This window comes from Trichomonas vaginalis, chromosome VI (genome assembly GCF_026262505.1).
Source record: "Trichomonas vaginalis G3 chromosome VI, whole genome shotgun sequence".
Lineage (NCBI taxonomy): Eukaryota > Parabasalia > Trichomonadida > Trichomonadidae > Trichomonas > Trichomonas vaginalis.
In genome coordinates, this window is record NC_067208.1 from 14,629,166 (window position 1) to 14,648,276 (window position 19,111).

General features: G+C 33.3%; 6 protein-coding genes and 2 pseudogenes across 8 annotated transcripts, besides 4 other annotated features; 5 read left to right on the forward strand and 3 right to left on the reverse strand.

Moving 5' to 3' along the window:
• Nucleotides 1–1,247: part of a mobile genetic element that runs on past the window's edge.
• A 1,622-nt stretch (nucleotides 1,248–2,869) lies between these two features.
• On the reverse strand, nucleotides 2,870–3,232 carry TVAGG3_0865580 (uncharacterized protein; the record flags this gene model as incomplete). Its single annotated transcript, XM_001298991.1, has 1 exon — nucleotides 2,870–3,232. The coding sequence occupies one exon, from the start codon at nucleotides 3,230–3,232 to the stop codon at nucleotides 2,870–2,872; it is 363 nt and encodes a 120-aa protein (XP_001298992.1).
• Nucleotides 3,233–5,723: 2,491 nt separating this feature from the next.
• TVAGG3_0865590 (uncharacterized protein) lies at nucleotides 5,724–6,503 on the reverse strand (the record flags this gene model as incomplete). Its single annotated transcript, XM_001298990.1, has 1 exon — nucleotides 5,724–6,503. One exon carries the CDS (start codon nucleotides 6,501–6,503, stop codon nucleotides 5,724–5,726), a length of 780 nt encoding a protein of 259 aa, XP_001298991.1.
• Nucleotides 6,504–6,570: 67 nt separating this feature from the next.
• Nucleotides 6,571–7,492: a mobile genetic element.
• Nucleotides 7,493–8,071: 579 nt separating this feature from the next.
• Nucleotides 8,072–8,168: a mobile genetic element.
• A 1,751-nt stretch (nucleotides 8,169–9,919) lies between these two features.
• On the forward strand, nucleotides 9,920–10,522 carry TVAGG3_0865620 (protein of unknown function, DUF4106 family; the record flags this gene model as incomplete). Its single annotated transcript, XM_051249846.1, has 1 exon — nucleotides 9,920–10,522. A coding segment is annotated over one exon (603 nt), but the record flags the coding sequence as incomplete, so codon positions are not given.
• Nucleotides 10,523–11,180: 658 nt separating this feature from the next.
• TVAGG3_0865630 (uncharacterized protein) lies at nucleotides 11,181–11,438 on the forward strand (the record flags this gene model as incomplete). Its single annotated transcript, XM_051249847.1, has 1 exon — nucleotides 11,181–11,438. A coding segment is annotated over one exon (258 nt), but the record flags the coding sequence as incomplete, so codon positions are not given.
• An 824-nt stretch (nucleotides 11,439–12,262) lies between these two features.
• Nucleotides 12,263–19,111: part of a mobile genetic element that runs on past the window's edge.
• On the forward strand, nucleotides 13,337–14,155 carry TVAGG3_0865650 (annotated as a pseudogene). The gene has a single exon. A coding segment is annotated over exon 1 (819 nt).
• On the forward strand, nucleotides 16,505–16,897 carry TVAGG3_0865660 (uncharacterized protein; the record flags this gene model as incomplete). The annotated part of the gene is made up of 1 exon (XM_051249848.1): nucleotides 16,505–16,897. The coding sequence occupies one exon, from the start codon at nucleotides 16,505–16,507 to the stop codon at nucleotides 16,895–16,897; it is 393 nt and encodes a 130-aa protein (XP_051085323.1).
• On the forward strand, nucleotides 16,977–17,850 carry TVAGG3_0865670 (uncharacterized protein; the record flags this gene model as incomplete). Its single annotated transcript, XM_051249849.1, has 1 exon — nucleotides 16,977–17,850. A coding segment is annotated over one exon (874 nt), but the record flags the coding sequence as incomplete, so codon positions are not given.
• TVAGG3_0865680 lies at nucleotides 18,636–19,089 on the reverse strand (annotated as a pseudogene). The gene has a single exon. A coding segment is annotated over exon 1 (454 nt).

Here is a 19,111-nt window from a genome sequence, read left to right on the forward strand (position 1 = left end):
AAAAGAGACAAACAAGAAAGAATGCCGGGCTTCAAACTTCAGAAAGGTGACAAAGTAAAAATAGAAATACCTAAACGCGACCCATATGAAAATACTATTGACTATGACAACAATGGGAAACCCGACAGGTACTCACATTCGTGTTCGTAAAAATAGAAGAAAGTATACAAGAGAATATTATGAAGTTTTAGGCAAACATGGCAAAATGTACACACTGCAAGCAGAAGATAAAACTACTATTGTCAGACCTCGTTTCAAACTTGTCAAAGTTCAAGGTGGTATACTTTCAAAGACAGTTCCTAACAAATATAAGACAACTCCTGACGAATATGCTAAAGAAGTTGAAAATGACGACTAAGCATTTCTATACCATGCGTAAACTGTCATGTAAGGTGGCATGTATTCTTTACTTTGTCCCGTTGTTTGCGTATATCCTGAAACGTGATGTGTATGTTTCCATCTCCCTGAGTGTTACCCCAGAAACAATTTATAGCAAACTGAACGTCGTCTTTAACATCATATCCTTTACCTTTTGTCATTGCTGACCAATCCCAAAATTTATGCTTATGCCAACCTGCTTGAGATGTACTTAAATCTATGTAGTGACTGTGTGCAGGTAAATTTTCACCTGAAATCGTTTTACTTCCACCTGTTTCCTTTGAAGAGTTTGCACAATACAAAAACCTGTCGACTATTTGAGTCCAAGTTCCAAAACCCAGAACTGTTTCTGGATTTGTTGAGTTCATTGACGTATAAATAGAGCCTATAGGATATAATGTTTGAAGTATTTCTGTCTTTAATGTTTGAAGCTCTGTTTTGTCTGCTTTCTTGTCTAACATTGCGGGTAGTTCATGTGCTTCAAAGTTTCTGGCATGACTTTCAATGTTCCTGCAACTGTTATCTAAATTGTTTAGTGTATCTTTTACGCTTGTACTTGGATTCTCTAAAGGTGCACTTGAACCAAGGTCAAAGTTCAGTATTATGTCGTCTGCTCTAACAGTTGTAAAACTTGTATGTGTATGAGTCTTATTTGCTTTCTTCTCTAACTCATCGTTAACATAAGTTTTATCTGCTTTAAGGTCTAAACATCCTGAAACCCATCCTGTATCAGCTTTAGTTTTTAAAATCTTCGATGTCCATTCATGATACCATTCAGCCCTTTCTATAATTTCATTATCTTTTTCATCCACATATTCCTTATCTGCTTTCTTCTCTAACTTACTAGCCACATATTCCTCATCCGCTTTTGTCTCTAATGTTTCCTTAAGACTTGGTATTTGGTTAATATAATGTATATGAGTCTTTTTAGAATATTCGTTTTCAGCTCTTGTCACTTCACTTGACATTTTATTGTCAACATATGTTTTGTCTGCTAGTTCAGGATGAGTATGTTCTTTTGTTGCATAAGCATTGTTAGCTCTTTCTTCTTCTTTTGCTATTGCATCGTCTACATATTCTTTGTCAGCTTTGTTGTCAACATCTGCTTTCAAAAGAAGTTCATTTATAGGTTTCTCGTTTAAAGTTCCTTTTGTTGGATTTATACAGACAGTATTGTTCTTCTTGTCTTGAATAGAAACTCATCTGTTAAAGGGTTTAATGTCAGTTTTAAGTTTCCTTCTTTCAATGACTCAGATATCTTAGAATAGTTTGAAAAGTTTGTTGTGTTCTTATTTAGAGCTTGCATAATGAGTTGTCGGTTGTGTTGTATTTCTCTCATGGAAGCAATATCTTTCGACATTTTTATTCTAGATAAAATATGCTTCCAATAGAAAAAGAAAAATTCAAGAGTTGCTACAACTAAACCATTAGATGAACTTTTACTAATGTCGGTCAAAAGTTTGAGACAGAGACCGTAAAGCATGAAGGCTATCGTTTTGACTACCCATTAAGATGGCTAAGAGACCCATCTGTCACAAAAGCTATTGGCTTTCGTAGAATGAAGTTTGTGTCTGTAGAAGATAAAAGTTTTCCATTTATTGTAAGGTTTCATATAGATTATATATCTGAAGGGAAACGAAAAATGTGGGAAGAAATTGAGCTAATACAAGTTGACCTTTCATCTTCTCTACAGACTGCGTTAAAAAATATAGAAGATAAAATAAATTCATGTTATGCAAAATATGCTGATGAATATGCAAATACCGAGAGCACACTTTATGTGAGAATTGTATATGACAAACAAAATTCACAAGTGTCATTTCAAATCTACGAAGACAATCCAAAGAAAGACGAACAAATATATACAGAATTCACTGCAATGTCATGGTATTATTTGCAAAGAATGTTAAATCAGAAAGTCGAACTTCCTTTAGCAAATATCTACAGTCGATATGCAAGAGATGAACCATATTTATTTAAAGATGTTTTCGACCCAGCTGCTATTATTGTTCATGCTTCATTTTCTGGCGCCCAAAACTCTTTCTTATGCTTGGCAAATGACTTTTACGAAAAACCTACAAAGTTATACGAACCACCAAGTGGAAGTATTTCAGACTTTCAAGTATGGTTTACTACAGATGGAAGAAAAAGAATAATTCCATTATACCATGCGTTTTACTTAGAACTTAGTTTCATATACAACTACTATCGAACGGTAAAAATATAACTTTTTTAATACGGTTGAGGTGTTGGATTTGGTTGCCAACTAGACTGTGGTGCAGGTTCAGGCTGTTGTATAACAGGAGCTTGTTCTTCTGGTTCAGGGTCTTTAGGTATAATACCAACAAACTGACCTACTCTTTTACCAATATTTTTGACTCCGTTCCAAATTCCTCTTCCTACGGTTTTTATTCCATTCCATATACCTCTTCCAACTCTTCTGAAGAAGTTCCAAACTACTGAAGAAACCCATTTTACTATATGTAAAAATCTAATGTCCGCCTAGTCTCTTACGTTTCCTGTTGAGTTCCATAGCATTCTTTAACTGGAGCTCATACATTCTGTTTCTCCTCTGGTAGAAAACATATTCTGGGTCAACTCCTGTGTTCGCGTCATCTGCATAAAGTTGTTTATATCCCACTTCAGGGTTTGTATAAAACTCTTTCCATCTCATATTTGCATACCATGGTGGCAAACCTAACGCAGCGTCATTTGACATGGCAGTTTGCATTTGTACATCTGTTGGCACTTGACCATAGTTTGCCATTGCAGTTTGTATTCTAACTTCATTTGGAATATTCTCTGGGTTTGGTTGTCCAGGTTGCTGTGCATTTGCTAAGTTCTGTGCGTCCATTTAATATTAGATAAAAATATCTCTTACGAGTACATATACTGAACATTTGCAGGCATTGGTTCATCTTCATATTCTCTGTACTTTTCTGCCACGTCAAATAAATAAATGACACAATGGAAAAAACCTAAAACAAGTAGTCCTATTTCAAACCACATTTACTTACTAATAAAATTTCTTTATTGTGACACTTTCTCCGGTTTATAGGACCTCTCTCATATTCTATCTTGTCATATATAAACTCATAGTCATGTATGTCCTCTAACCATCTCATAACGGTTTCCAAACACTTTTATCGGATGTAAAGTAAAAGCATGGATGGTTATGTATAACGTCTAAAGTTTCTAAAGAGTCTCTCAAAGTCCAGTCTACTTGGTATTGAAAATCCCATGTGTTATAGAACGGCGGGTCCACTATAAAGAAAACATTTTCCTTGTCTTTATATTTTTCATACAACTCTGTCCAATGACATCTCACAAACTCTATACCCTCAATATATTTTTCTATGTCCTCTTTGAAAACATTTGTATAGTTAAGATATAAAACTTTTGACATAAGTGTTTCAATGTCATGAACTCTTATAGCACCACTATATAATAGTCTAGCAGATATACTATCCCAGTCTATATATTCTGCTTTTTTCAAAACCTCTCTCACAATATTTTTGTTATCTAATGGTATACGTTCCATCTTACCTATAGGTATCTTTTCTTTTAACTCTTTCAATATATTGTTTGTGTCTGGTATATGTTTGAGACGGTCCATATAGTTGTCGAAGTCATTGCATATAATCTTTGAGTCTGGGAATATTGTATGGCACAAATGGGATATATAGAAACTTCCACCGAACAAATCTACAAATGTTAGACCATTCGGTAGTTTCTTAAGTTCTCTCAATATAATATCTTTACATCTACCCTTATTTCCAAAGAACGGTAACGGTGGTTTTGTAAAATTCATTTATATATAATAATAAAAATGTTTTTACCCGAAAAGTGACAGAAAAGTGACAAAGCATGAAAACATATATAATTTGTGAAAAGCGACACATTATATAATGTTTTCGACCCAGAAGAAGGCTTCTTCCCAGAAGCAATGGAGGAAGAAGAAGAGTCCTCCGAATTCACACCAGAAGACTAACAATTTTCCGAATAAAAACTTCATTTATACTAAACATCTTCGGGGCTAGAGGGCACGAAGTGCCTGGAAGCCCCACTACCTTTTTTTTTTAATAATACATATTATTATATAATTAACATATTCATAATGTTTCACCCTTTCAAAAATATAATCCTCCTCCTCTCAAATAAACGTACATACGGGTGGCCTCTTTTTTCAAAAAATTAAAATTTGAAATTTTTGGCTCAAATATTAGAGATTTTTTCAACCTTCAACGATATATGTTGTCTATATCAGACTTCCTTTCTTTTTGATACTTAACATTGTTCCTAAATCTTAGCCGTTAAGGCTGTTCTGAAAATATTTTTTTTTCGAAAAAATTCGAAAAAAATTCTTAAAATTCAAAAATCCCTTAATTCCTGAGGATTTTGGAAAAAAGTTTTTACATGAACATGTGTATATTATATGAAGTATATTGATAAGGTAAAAATCAAATTTTATTGCATATTCATCGAGAAAATAAACTAACGAATCCCTCAAAATTGAGAGGGTAATCCTCCTCCTCTCAAATAAACGTACATACGGGTGCACCCTTAATTTTTGAGAGAGAAAAATTAAAGAAAAATATGTATTTTGAGTGCTCTTTCCATATTTTATTTAACTATGAAATCAAAAATTCTCCGCTTCGTGGCAATATTTTTGGAAACCCACTTTTCTAACCGTGGTTAACTCAATTTTTTGAGAACTTTGATAGGAAAACCGAACCCATTTACAGCTGGGGCGTTATATCTCGCTATCCAATCTTTTTCAGACCGTGAGAATTGCAAATTGACCGCCGGGTTACCGAACCCACATTAATTGGTGCAATTTAAAATTTCGTCCGACAAGGCAAGATTAAATTTTAGATTTCAAGCACACAACTCTACGCTTATAATATGATCATTGCTGTAAGAAATACAACAAGGTTACGAATTTTTGAAGTCAGATTGCAATTTATTAACTCATATTTTAAAAAATTCTTTTAAAAATTCCAAATAGCAATCTCCAAATACAAAGATATAACTAGTATTTACTATTGTTTTAAGAATCTCTTTCTCTAACGTAGATCTTTACTTATGGTTTCGTTATCTACACTTTTTCTACTAAGAATATTCTAAACAATTAGAATAATTCAAATTCTATGATATTCTAACACTATTCCTTAAATTAAATACTAATGTAGTAGCATTTTTTTTAATTTTGATTACTTATCTTCTCTAAGATGTAACAGTATCAATGTAAATGATTATAAAAACTATAAATACTTTATGTGCAGGTGACATATCTTAAACAAGAAATTTGAGAGAGCATCAGAAAGTGGTAAGTGTGCCCATAATTATGGTGATTGAATCTCATAAGATTCGCGTTTCGTGCAAAAGTCATCATTTGTTTTACAATTTTCAATAAGTTCTGTACTATCTTCGGAAGATCGCGATACCTTTTGATTTGTAGATGTTTCAGATTTTATCGATGCAAGAGATATTTGTTGATTTGCTATAAGGTTATAACCTTTCATTTTGCCATAAAAGTAAGGTGGGATGCGTTCAATTTCTTCGAAGTAATAATCAGGATCCTCAAATATAGCATCGTATAAATCTGAATCTATGAATTCTGGATGAACTTTATTTAGATATTTGTTTTTTATGAACTTAATCTCTGATTGAAGACACGGCATAACATCGGCAATACAATTAGTGAGAGCGATAATACTTTGATTTATACATTCTTTATAACAGAAAAATAGAACACTTTTGAAAATGATATTATGTAAGTGTTTTTTGTAGTTTGCAAAGAATTCATCCATAGATTTTTTAGATTCGTCTTCAATGTTAGCAAAATCTTTTATGAATTCTTCCTTTTCTTCTTTTGAAAACTTGCTCAAATCAACATAGAGGATCATTCCTTCATAGAAACTTTGAGAATGACCATAGAACCAGGCAAAATCTTTGCCTGATACAGTAAAACCAATAAGATACAACAAGTATCCAATATTAGCTACGGGACCTGAATAATCTATTGCTTCGTTAATATCATAAGAGCACTCGTTGGCAATGTCGTCATAAAGTTTGTTGTTTTCTTCCCAGAATGTAGAATGATGCCAATAGCCGCCTAGCATTAAGAATTTTAATTGTCACTTTTAAAATTTAATTATGAAATGAATGAAGATTTTCAACATATATATAAAAGGTGACCAAACTATTTTTTGAAAGTCCGCCATAACTTTAATGGTACTATTTCAGCGTGTACAATGAATACAAAAATTCTAAGAGTGCCACATAAAATAGTACTTTAGACTTGAGTTAATGCTACCAAGCAAATGTTAAAAAGATGACTTTAGTGTTTTGATAATCAAAGATTAAAATCATTATTGTCTAAATCAATAATCATAACGACAGAAGTTAATGTTTTTTCATCAGTGCTTTAAATCCACTTTTAAAAGTATACCTCAAAAATCAAAATATCAAAAAAAATTGGCCGATAGGTTTGGCTTTAATTTTTGTCTGCTTTTATGATTTGATATGGGTGTTATAATTTTAAAAGTTGAGCCAAATTCACCAATAGATTTTTGAGATTTGCAAATACTCAATAATTTTCAGCGTGTTATCTTTTATTAAAAGAACTATTTGGTTTCAGTATCATATAAATTGATATTTACTTTCTATTTGAACCTTCATTTAGCTAATGATTTAGTAATACAGATTTCATCTAGTCCTTATAAGAGAATTTTGAATTTGTTATAATAAAAAAACAAACAGATATAGCTTACACTTCTATAATAAAGATACCTTTTATAGAAATCAGTATGAAATGTGTTTTGGCTTATTGGAAGCATATCAGACATAATCGCCATAATCAAAAAATCTATATACCCAATAAGTAATAAATTTGTCGATATAGATTTTCCATAAAATTAGTTTTTAGTCTGATCTTAAAATAAATTTAATTTTTTATAAAAAAAATCACATTTAAAAGTATCTTTTTAGTAGCTCGAAATCCTGTTGGTGGATTTGGGGCGTACTTCAAAATTAGCTTTTCTTCTACATATGCAAGCTATATTTTAAATATGGGGCAAATCGGATCGGCAAAAGGAGTTTAGTTACCTTTTATATATATAATAAATTAATAATGCAAAATTTTCAACCCTGAAGAGATAATGTGATTGCCCGATTCTATCAAGTTAGTTGAAAATTTTTTACCGAAAAGATTACTCATTTCTTTTAAATATTATTGTTTTATAATTTTTTTATTTTCTTTAATGTTTATTTGAAGACTTCAATAAACGTTCTCATTCTTTGTGTGACGTTATGCAGCTTCTTTGCAAGAATATCAAACTTATGTATTCTTATGTCATCAATTTTGTTCAATTAATTTACACTTTCTGTCCTCTGTTCAATCATAATGTTTTGTAATTATGCTTTTCATTTAAATTCATTAAAAAGATAAATTTCGACATTTAAAAATCTGTCCTCTTTGAAAAATTTTGAATATTATTCCGCCAATTTTTTTAAATATTTGCTTCTTAGGTTCAAGCTTAATGATGATCAAATACATGAAATTATTCAACAGAAAAGAATTGTTATGCTATTTTATAAATGCTCAGATATGCGATTAAAGTTTATGTATGTTTGTATGTAACTATATTTGTTTAGAAATAAAATTAAACTGGGGAAATTAAGTATGTTTTTAGGCTTCTATGAGGTGCCACTTAATCCATATGTTTAAAGGCTGTTTTTCAATGATGCTTCACACCAGTTGTCATAAATTTGAATTAAAGTCAGATTTATACATATTTTAATTGTAATTTTTGCTAAAAATGATTATATTCCATACATATACGATTTGTGTTAATATTAATTTGTGTTCAATTCAATTTTGTGCAAGAATTCCAAAATATGTTAAACTCCTTTTCTTTTGTAAAGTCTCTTATTCAAATTTTTGATAGAGGTTCACTCAATATTGAGGCAGAAAAACGATAGGGAGACTTTACGTAGGAAAATGTGTTTAGATTCTAATTTAATTGTGGCTGCATTCGATCTATAAAAATATATTTCTAATGTTTAATGTTATTTTGTCAGAATCGTAGCAATTCTTGTCCTTCCAAAAAAAAAAATAAAAATAAAAATCGTTTGCAATTCAAAATTGAAACAAAAAAAATTATTTGCACTTTCCCTGACAGTAAATATAAAAAAAGAATTTTACAGAGGTGTGGTTGTTTATTCTTAAATAAAGAAAGTTTATTATAAGTAGTTTCTTCCATTCTACTGGAAAATATAGTTAAACTTTTGAAATTGGCTGGGATTCCAAAAATCAATTTGAAATTTCGCCTCTACTCTTCGTTTTTGGCGTTGGGGATATAACAGTGGGGCATGGAGAAGCCTTACTTCTTCTTGATGGCTTCGAAAATACATTTACTGGGTAGGTGTGAGACGCATTCCATTGGTCATGGTCTTACTTTTGAGAAGTTTATTTTTTTTACACCTCTGAAAATTCTTTTTTTTATTATCATTTACTGTCGTGAAAGGTGCAATAATCTTTATTTCAATTTTGAAGTCCAAACGATTAAAGAAATTATTTGCAATTTGGCCGGGGGCAAGCCCCGGCCAAATTGCAAATAATTTTTTAAATTCTCAGACATACGATTATTTTTGATTCAAATGCTGTTCGGCATTAAAAGCAAAAATAATCATATACATGAGAATTACACTTTTCCGACATTTTTTGGGTCGCTTCGCGCCCCTGACAAAACGTCGGAAAAGTGTAAATTTCAATAAAATGACTAAAAAGGTAGTTTTTATTTTTGTTTTCCCCACTGTGGGGATTCACCGGAAGGGGTGGGGAGCTCTCAATTTCCTTATCGTTCCCCACTTTTAGCAAGCTTATGGTATTCAATGATAACATATATCAAAAGAATATGTAGTAACATGTTTATTAATAATAAAATTATGGATCACTTATTATTAGATTTTGTCAAAAAGTAACTTTTTCATTTTTCTTTGTTGAAAAAATAACTCAATCAGGGAGAAGTAAAAGTCATGTTTACTAATATAAATAATATACTATACTAATATCCTACAACATGACAGAGCCCGTTTGTTTATAGGACGAATTATGTCGTTCAAAGTTGATAATAGTGAAATTTACAAATAACGTTATAGAAATGCAACACCCTACGTAATAATATAATAAAAAAAAAAGGTAGTGGGGCTTCCAGGGGCTGCGCCCCTTCTAGCCCCTAAGAAATTTTGCCCAAGACCCAAGAGGAGGACCGAACCCCAGCCGACCAGCCGTTGACTTTTTTGTAGAGCACTCAAAATAGTATAACTTTGTCCGGACAAGTAAGGGTCTATCGTCGCTACAGGAAAAGTTACAGGCGTTCCAAGGAAGTATACTTTGAGAAGACTTTCCCCCTTATAGAATGAGATAGGACGGTTATTTTACAAAACTGACAACACTTTGACCGAGTAGTTTTTTGTGCTGAACAAAAAGTGTCATATAAACATCTGTCAAAAACCGTTTTTTACTTCACTTAAAATGCCACGTAAGCTACGTAAGAATATACGTAAGAGGAAGGGAGCATTGAAACATCCAATAGTAAAACTGACACCACAACAACAGTTGCAACAACAAATGATGAATGACCCCACTATGTTGCAACAAATGTCAAGCAACCCTATGCTTTTAAACCGAGTTATTGGTGCACAGAGTGGAGGTTTAAGAGCGGCACTTTTAGCGAAAATGGCAGGCTATGGTGGAGCTGCAGACGGAACAGCTTATAACCCTCAAAGTCAAATGAATTTGAGTTCACTCAAAAATCAAATAACAGATGTCAAAAAGTCAAACATAGACATACAGAAACAAATAAGTGAAAACGAAAAGAAACTAGAATATGACAGACACACAAAGAAACTCAATGAGTTAAACGTAGAGAAAAAGAAGAAAGAAGAACAACTGAAAGAACTAAGTACAGAGGAATATGCGAAAAAAGTGTCAGAAAAAGCAGCAGAAGTAGCAAAAATGGAACAAGATGTTATAAATTTGAAAAACCATACTACTCAATATAAAGTACTGAAAGATGAAGAAATAAAACAAAAAGCCCTGAAGACATATATGGATAGCGATGAGTATAAAAAAGAAGTTGAAGCAAATGTAAAGGCAGAAAAACTTTTACAGTTGCAAAACCAAACCGTACAGTATGAAAACTTAGCACAAGAAAGTAAAAATAACGACGCAGCCATGCAAAAGGCAATGAAAAGTGCAGAATATATAAAAGCTAATAATGACTGGTTAGATGCCCAAGCCAACGCCAAAGCAGCCCAACTTATAGGGTCAATAAGGACAAAAATACAAGCGGATGAAGACAGTTCAAATGAAGCTTTAATGAATGCTGACTTTAAGAACGCCTTCGAAGCTCTTCATAGTAAGGTGAAACTAGTGAACGACTTCTCATCTGGAAAGAAACTGAAGTCTGAAGGTTTCGACAACGAGTTAAGAGAAGTAGCACAAAATATGACGAAAATAACAGATGCAGCAACGAGACAGGCAGTTCAAAGTGCCTATGACGCCGTTAGAGCAACTGTTGTGGAAAGTCAAGAAAAAGAGTTACAACAGACCAAAACAGACTAGTAAATGCTTTCTTAAAACGAAAAGTCAGGTAGGACATTATGCTGCAGATGGAACATATGTGCCAGCTGGTGGAACTTATATACCACCAAACCCTCCAAGAGAAGCACCTGCACCAGGACTACCTAAAACATTTACATCGTCACATGGACACAGACACAGGCATGCACCAAAACCAACACAACAACCAACACAACAACCAACACAACAACCACAACAACAACCAACACAACAACCAACACAACAACCAACAGTTCAAAACACTGCACCACAACCAACAGTTCAAAATCCAGCACACAACCAACAGTTCAAAACACTGCACCACAACCAACAGTTCAAAACACTGCACCACAACCAACAGTTCAAAACACTGCACCACAAACAGAGCAAGGACATAAAAGAAGTAGAGAACAAAAACCAAGAATTCTTAAAAATGCTTAAGGAAAATTATGGTTACCCAGATACTCTTGACTTTAGTGACAGATATAAAGAAGCTATTAGAAAGTTCAAGGAAGGAAATACTGACCCGAACCTATTTAGCTTTATGGTTCAGCACCAAAATGGGATATAATTTCAAACCTGGAAAAACAAGCTCGCTAAGGGATATGATTTAATGCATATCATCCAAATGACATGGATGAATTTACTCCGAGATATTTGGTGTCAGAGATAAATGATATTCAACTATCTTCATGAAACGCGTAAAAAATAGAGACGGAACGAAAGAAGAAAGGGTTATGAATGCGGATGCTTAAATAGGGAACTTGTTAAAAACGGTCTCGGAATATATGAAAATGCCAGCAGATGAGGTACAAGAAACTCCACAGGAAGAAGTTCAAATACAACCAGACATGGAAGAAATAGTTCAGCAACAACAGCTAGAAGAGCCTGAAGGAAACGAACAAGTCCCTCTTTGGAAACTAACTTCACAGAACTAGATGAAGATTGGAACAGCCGAAAAATCTTGACCCTCAAAAGAGTATGCGGAGAATATGGAATCTTTCAAGAGTCTAAGAAAAATTCGGCTGACATAGTAGAAGAATATCGAAAAAATGTTCGCCGACATACAAAAGACTCCAACATCAGATGAAAATATTCAGCATAGAATGGAATACTGAAAGAAAATGTACGCAAATACAATAACCCTTTTTACTTACGACCATATAACGTTCAATTTTGGCTGAACTCGGTGAAAATAAAAGGTTAAATTTCAACAAAACATATAGAAATGAAACATTGTTTAAAGTTCATTCAGAACCTAACCAATGGAAACAAACCTACTTTTGTTTCTGCAGACTATGGAACTACAATGAGATGGGGTCATAAAGCTAATCCGGATAGGTGGTTCATAAACTTACAACCACAATTCCAAGAAGTTGTAGACGCAATGGAAGTGAATGGTGAACCAGATATAGCTGGTATTTTCAGCGCGGCTTTAATGCCATTGAAAGATATGAAACATGCAGATATTTTGGACCAGTATGAAATGAACATGGCTGAAGGAAATATAACACCTGACGTTTTAGAACATTTATCTCAAAGAACTACACAGAACCATAGAGATGGTATATTTGGTGAAGAGTTTAGAAAGAAAGTTAGGGAGAGAGAAGGAAGAGAACCTATTGTACATGACCTTGCAAACGAAAGTTTACAAAATGTCATAAAAACTTACTTTGCAGACAATGAACTGAGAAGGGATGAATATTTAAGAAAACTCAAATGGACAGTACCAAATGAAATGTTAGTATTGAAAAACATGTTCCTTGACAAAATAAAACCAACTACAGAAATAAATGACGCAAGACTGAAACGTTGGGTAAAAGCTTTCCCATTCACAAAAGATATTATTGGTTACATGGAAAGAAAACCAGAATGGCTACAAAAACATATATTTGGAAACGAGCATATTCCATATGGACAAGCTATATTTGAAGAGCTTGAACCGGAAACTCAGGAAAGAGTCATGCAAACAATACGCGAAGACTCAAATACAAACTATGACAAAATCTTTCTAAGATATAGGTTACCTGAGATGGGCGACCAGAGCCCAAAGGCAAAAAGGACATGGGAAATTTACAACATACTAGGTGAACATGAGGCAAAGATGCAACAACTTGAAGCAGAGGGCAAGTTACCAAAAAGCGACACCAAAGAAGAAGAGTAGAACAAAGTGAAAGTAGTGAAGAAGTAACTTCATCTAGTGAAAGTAGTGGCAATGAAGGAAAAAGAAGAGTTAAAAACTCAGTCAGGAAGAAAAGTAAAGCTTGGTCCGAGTGGGTTCTATTATGACATATAAATCCAACTATTCTATATTTTTACCCATATGAAATGTACGCCGCTCAGAATATAACGCCAACAGTTTTGGATGCCATGAACGGAAATGTTTCCGAATGGTATAACGAATGCGACAATGCCATTAGAAGGTCAGAAATAGTTCCTGGAACTTACGAATATACAACTGCTGTTTCTTATGGAAACGTAGGTGAGTTTGGAGAAGGTTCTTCAACAACAGTAGATATTGCTTGCGACAGGTTTCATATTATTTCTATTGACAACTCATTCTTATACGTGGAACAAGACATTGAAATAAAACCTTCTGCCAAGTTGTCTGACAAGAAAGGTTGCAATGGAATTTTCTATGTCGGATACCAATATGCTCCAGAAGTTTTCATGGGATATAAGATATATTCTAACTCTGACTTAGTTCAAACAGTAACATGGGCAAACTATGAATGGTTCGCTTGAGAAACTCAGTACAACCACAAGCTAGAGAACAAACAGACCAGTATGCAAATATTGAGAAAATAAGAAGACTTGACCCTAACGTTCCAGGAGTTTATGTTAACCTTTCTGGTTCAGATGGAACTGCTGCCACTAAAGTAAAACTGAAACTTAGAGTTCCTTTGTCATCTTTCCTCATCTTCAGGTTTTTAAGATACTTGCCAAACTGGGCAGGAAAAATTTCTATCGAACTTACTCCAAGCAAAAATAACTTAGTCATTGCACCAACACAAGACCCATTCACTATTACAGACGTAAAGGGAACAAATCAAACGTCATTCGCCGAATTTTGCAAAGACAAAGTTGACTTAGACTTTGGTTTCTCAAACTTCAACAATGAAGTAAACTATTATTTCAATGCTGCTGGAACTGCTTGGGACCCAGTTAAGTTCACATGCGAAAAGTTTGAATGCAAGAGAATAGAAAGCAGACTTGCAGTCTATATGTTGGACCCAGATATTTCAAATGCTTTAGCTGCCAAATATATTGCAGTTCCACTTATGTTCCCTATACACCAAATATCTGTCAAAGACTTTGCAGGTGAAGTTGGAAACCAAAGTGCTGACCCAGGTGCAAGAACAGATATTGCTTTAACAACTGCAATGAAACATGCAGATACTATGTTTGTACTGTTCAGACGAACTATAAATGACTATTCTTGTTTCTACAACCCCGGTATTAAATATCATATAAACATAGATGGCAAATATTATCCAAGAGAAGAATATTCTACAGTTGAGGATATGAGGTCATACAACTTGACATTAGATGCTATGAACTTTAACAACAACTTCACAACAACCATTAACCCTGAAATGCAAAGTTCTATTATGCCATATGTGAAAGTATGGACTCATACAGGAGGTCAAAAAACTCAATATACAAATGGAGACCGTTCAAACTTTTGGCTTGGCATTCCATTTGCTGACTCAGAAGACTTTATGGGTGGTATTTCAACTGTTGGTACAGTTCAAATACAATATACCGGTGACAGAGACGGTCCAGATGAATTGAAAGCAAAGAAGTTTACAAAACCAATAGCACTTTTCACGGAAGATGCTCTTTTGAAGATTCGTTCGATGAAACCTGCTGGGGCTCCTCAGATTGGCATAACGACAGCTTCCATCGAGCAGATTTTGGCAGCAGGTCAGTAAGTTGTTCTTGAACTGACTTCTCTCCGTCAAATATTGACAGTACGCCAGTTTTGACATAATATTGTATTATAAACTTACCTTTAGAAATATCTGTAAGTTTTGTTGTTATATTTTTGTCAACGTCAAGAACTTTCACCATTTCAGTTATACCAACTTTCTTTGCTTTATGGAAATATTTTGGTTCAGCAAATATTGCTATTCTATAACATTTACCATTGTTTGTATAAAGAACTATTCTGTCAATGTATTTGTATTGTTTGTGTGTGTAAACTTTGTTCTGCTTCAATTCGAAGAGATACTCGAATACGTCCATCTTTTTATTCTAAGTAAAATGTCATTTCCGAAAAATAGAAGCGTAAGTGTTTCAAAAGGTTTAATGGCGGTGGCAGATGTGAAGTTAAATTCACCAACTCAAACAAACAGTCAAAGTGTTTGTTGTCAATGTCAAAGACAGAGATGTTGAAGTGGGGAAACCATACGAGGACGAACATGGTATAACAATTGTTCCTGTAAAAGAACCAACATATCCTGAAGTTAGCAGAGACTTAAGTTCTGTTGCAGATATTCGAAACGACTACCAACAACTGAAAGACAAACTTCAAACTCAGGAGAAGATTTGTCAAGCTTTAGGTATAATGTTAAACTTGGTCGAACACAACCCTGTAAAAGTGAACTCATATGTCATTGCACCTCATGAAGTTTTGAAAGAACTATTGAAACTTTTGACAGAGGCAGACGATATAAACATCAAAGAAATAGAACCCGACATTAGTTGCTGTGGTGTTTCATATAATGTCATTGACAAGATATACGTTATGAAAGGAGGTGAAACGTTGAACTTAAAATATAGTTTCCCAGACGTTATAAAAATATTTGACGACCACAACATTTCATTAAAATTTATTTGCTAAGTAAAAATGTCAAAACTTCTTGAAAGATGTTTGAAGAAAAATAATATAGACTTTATTTCATGTAAAGGACTTTACACACTTTTGAACGATATGAAAGACCCTGTTTTGTTTGTTCGTGTAGACAAAGGAAAGTTCTATGTCTTTACAAAATATTTGAACTTCTTAGACAGAGAACTTCAAGAAACGCCATGTGAAAGTTTAGATGAAGTTCTTCTCCACTTTCAGAAAAACTTTTAAATATATAAATGGCAGAAGATATAATGGTTTATACTATTACGACTAAAAACCCTGAGTCATATAATTCTATAACAACAAACTTACAAAGTCCTCAAGGACGGTATTGTAAACTAACTTTAAACACAATGACGACTAAAGCCTATTTTGCTCTTTTGACACCAGAAGACTTTATTGTTGTGAATGGTAAAAAATACTCCTTTGAAGATACTTACTCAGATATACCACCAACAGGTTTTGTTGACTTATTTAATACTTTAAGGACGGGTGTAACATGTGCTGCAACTAGAGCAGGTTTCATTATGTTTGGATGTCCGACTGAGTTTACTATAAACGATATGAGCTATAATACAAAACTTATTTCTGGTTTTTACTACCAACAGTTTCCTATAACAGGAAAAGGTGTCATACAAGGAATGTCTATTCCATTGACATTAAGCACACCAATCTTATATATTGTTTCAAACTTAGGTTCAAAGTGTTATTCGAATGTCGACAGAAACTATTATGACCAAAAGATACTTATGCGTATAAACAATACTTTCTCTGCTGGTTTGCCTATTGTTCATTCGAATGCAGAATTTTCAACCTTAGTGAACTCAAACACTTTGGCAAGTATAACGTTGACATTAGTTGACGCAAACTTTGTTCCTGTAAAACTTTTATGTCCTATGTATTTGTCAATGACGGCAGAAAGTTTCGAATTGGAAGATGCAACTGGTGAAAGTATTGTATTACAAGAACAACTTCAACAACAAATAGCTCAAGAACAACAAATGCAACAAATGCAACAACAAAGTCAAGAATAAAAAAAATATTTTTTTTATTTTTATAAAAATGTACAGAATAGATGTTTCAGATTTTTATGACTTCCAAGCATTCAGAAATATGTGTCCATTTAGAGACTATAACAAAGCAGTCGAGAATTTGAAACGTTTAGTCATTTATGTCGACTCTGCCCCAGAATGTTATGTTATGAAAGAATGGGATGTTGTCTTTAACAAACCAAGAGCAACAATAGTTTCAGAACAAGAATGTAGACAGAAACTTAAGAAAATAAAAGTTGTACAAGTTGGCATGAAGATGTTAGATGCTTGGGATATCTTATTGTCAAAGTTAGAAGATTTTTCAGTTCGAGGTATAAAGTTCTATACACCTTCTCCAAACTTCTATTCTATCTTCACTGGATATAAATACGAACAAGTAGAATGGAAAGAAAATATTATAGAAGCTTGGTTAGACCATGTCAAAGAAATTATATGCAATGGAAACGAAAGAGTCTATGAGTATATCTTATGTTGGTTTGCAAACATCTTACAACATCCAAGTGCTAAAAATGAAACTGCTCTCATTATAATTGGAAAACAAGGAACTGGTAAGAACACATTCTTTACAGATATTTTGTGCAAACTGTTAGAGGGCTATTCGAATCCGAATATGACAAACTTAGAAAACATCTGTGGCAAGTTTAACTCCTCAATAGAGAATATGAAACTTATAGTATGTAACGAACTTCAAAGTATAGATACAACAAAAGTTTTAAACTCAGATGCTTTGAAGAGTCTTATAACAGACAAAGTTGGAGTTGTTGAAAGAAAGTATAAAGACCAAAGAGTTTGTGAAAATGTTGCAAACTTCATTATGGTTTCAAACAATTCTGTTCCGATGAAGTTAGAAAGTTCTGACAGAAGATATGTAGTTGTCAGAACGTCAGAAGCTCATATGCAAGATACAGAATATTTTGACGACTTAGCAGAAACTTTGACATCTGACTTTTACAACCACTTGTTCTCATATTTTATGACATTAGATATTTCAAAGTTCAATCCAAGACAAATTCCACATACCGAAGAGAGACAAACATTGTTAGAAGCAAACAAGAGTGTATATGAACTGTTCATAGATGAAACTGACTTTGAGTGTTTAGATGAAAGGTCATTGTACGATTCGTATAAACAATATTGTCAAGAATATGGTTATATGACAGCGTCTAAACGAACATTCTTGGCAAATGTCAAAAGTCTTTTAGACGTACAGAATGGTGTATATACAAAAGAAAAATTTTTTCTGAGTAAATTTTAAAAAAAATATTTTTTTATCCGATAGAAAAGATGGCAAAATTCATCTCAGTAAATAAGTACATGTCAGGACTTAAAGAAGAACTAGACCCATTCACATATTTGAATGTTTACTTCTACCATTTTGAAAAGTCTTCATTCAGCAAAGTTTGGAACATCGAACCAGTTAAGTTTGCTATTGTGACTAAAAATGGTGCGAAATTTGAAGACTTAGACATAGAAGGTTTGTTAGCAGTCAAAGAAAGTTTTGACAGAAGGTTTTCAAACCTTAAAGAAGGCAAAGCATACAAACTTGTTATACCTTATGAACCAAAGAAAGCAGACGACTATGAATATTATGAGTCTAAAGTTGTAGAAGTTCAAGGTAAATTGGGTAAAAAGATTTTAGAGTCTAAGCCAGTGTTTACTCCTAAAGAGGAAGAGAACATTGACATTGACCCTGAAATGTTCTAAAAATAAAATTTTATTTTTACATGTCAAATTTCTTTTTCTCTGGAACTGGTTCAGGTTCTTTCTTCTCTTCTTCTACTTTCTTTTTTCTTTTTTTCTTTCTTCTTCTTTTCTGGTGGAGTTATGTCAAATTTGGCGCAACTATATTTATGTAAAAGTTCTTTGTCCTTTAATAGCTCTTCTATTCTGTTTTCTATTTCATCTTCAAGAACAGCGCATGTGTCTTCTTTGCATTCTAAGAAGTTTTGTTGGACTTCATCTCTCCAATCGGCGTCATCTCTGTCAACAAGTCTGTCATTGACAAATTTTAAGACTTCTCTGCTTAATGTTTTATGGTTCTTGTCATATTCCCAGAAACAGAACTTTAGAACAAATTCACCTTTCTTGTTTACACTATGTAAGATTTTATGGTCGACAGATGTTTTGCTGTCGAAAAGCTTATCTCGAATATAGATAGCGAAATCGCTAGACATTTTCTAAAAGATAAAAATTTTA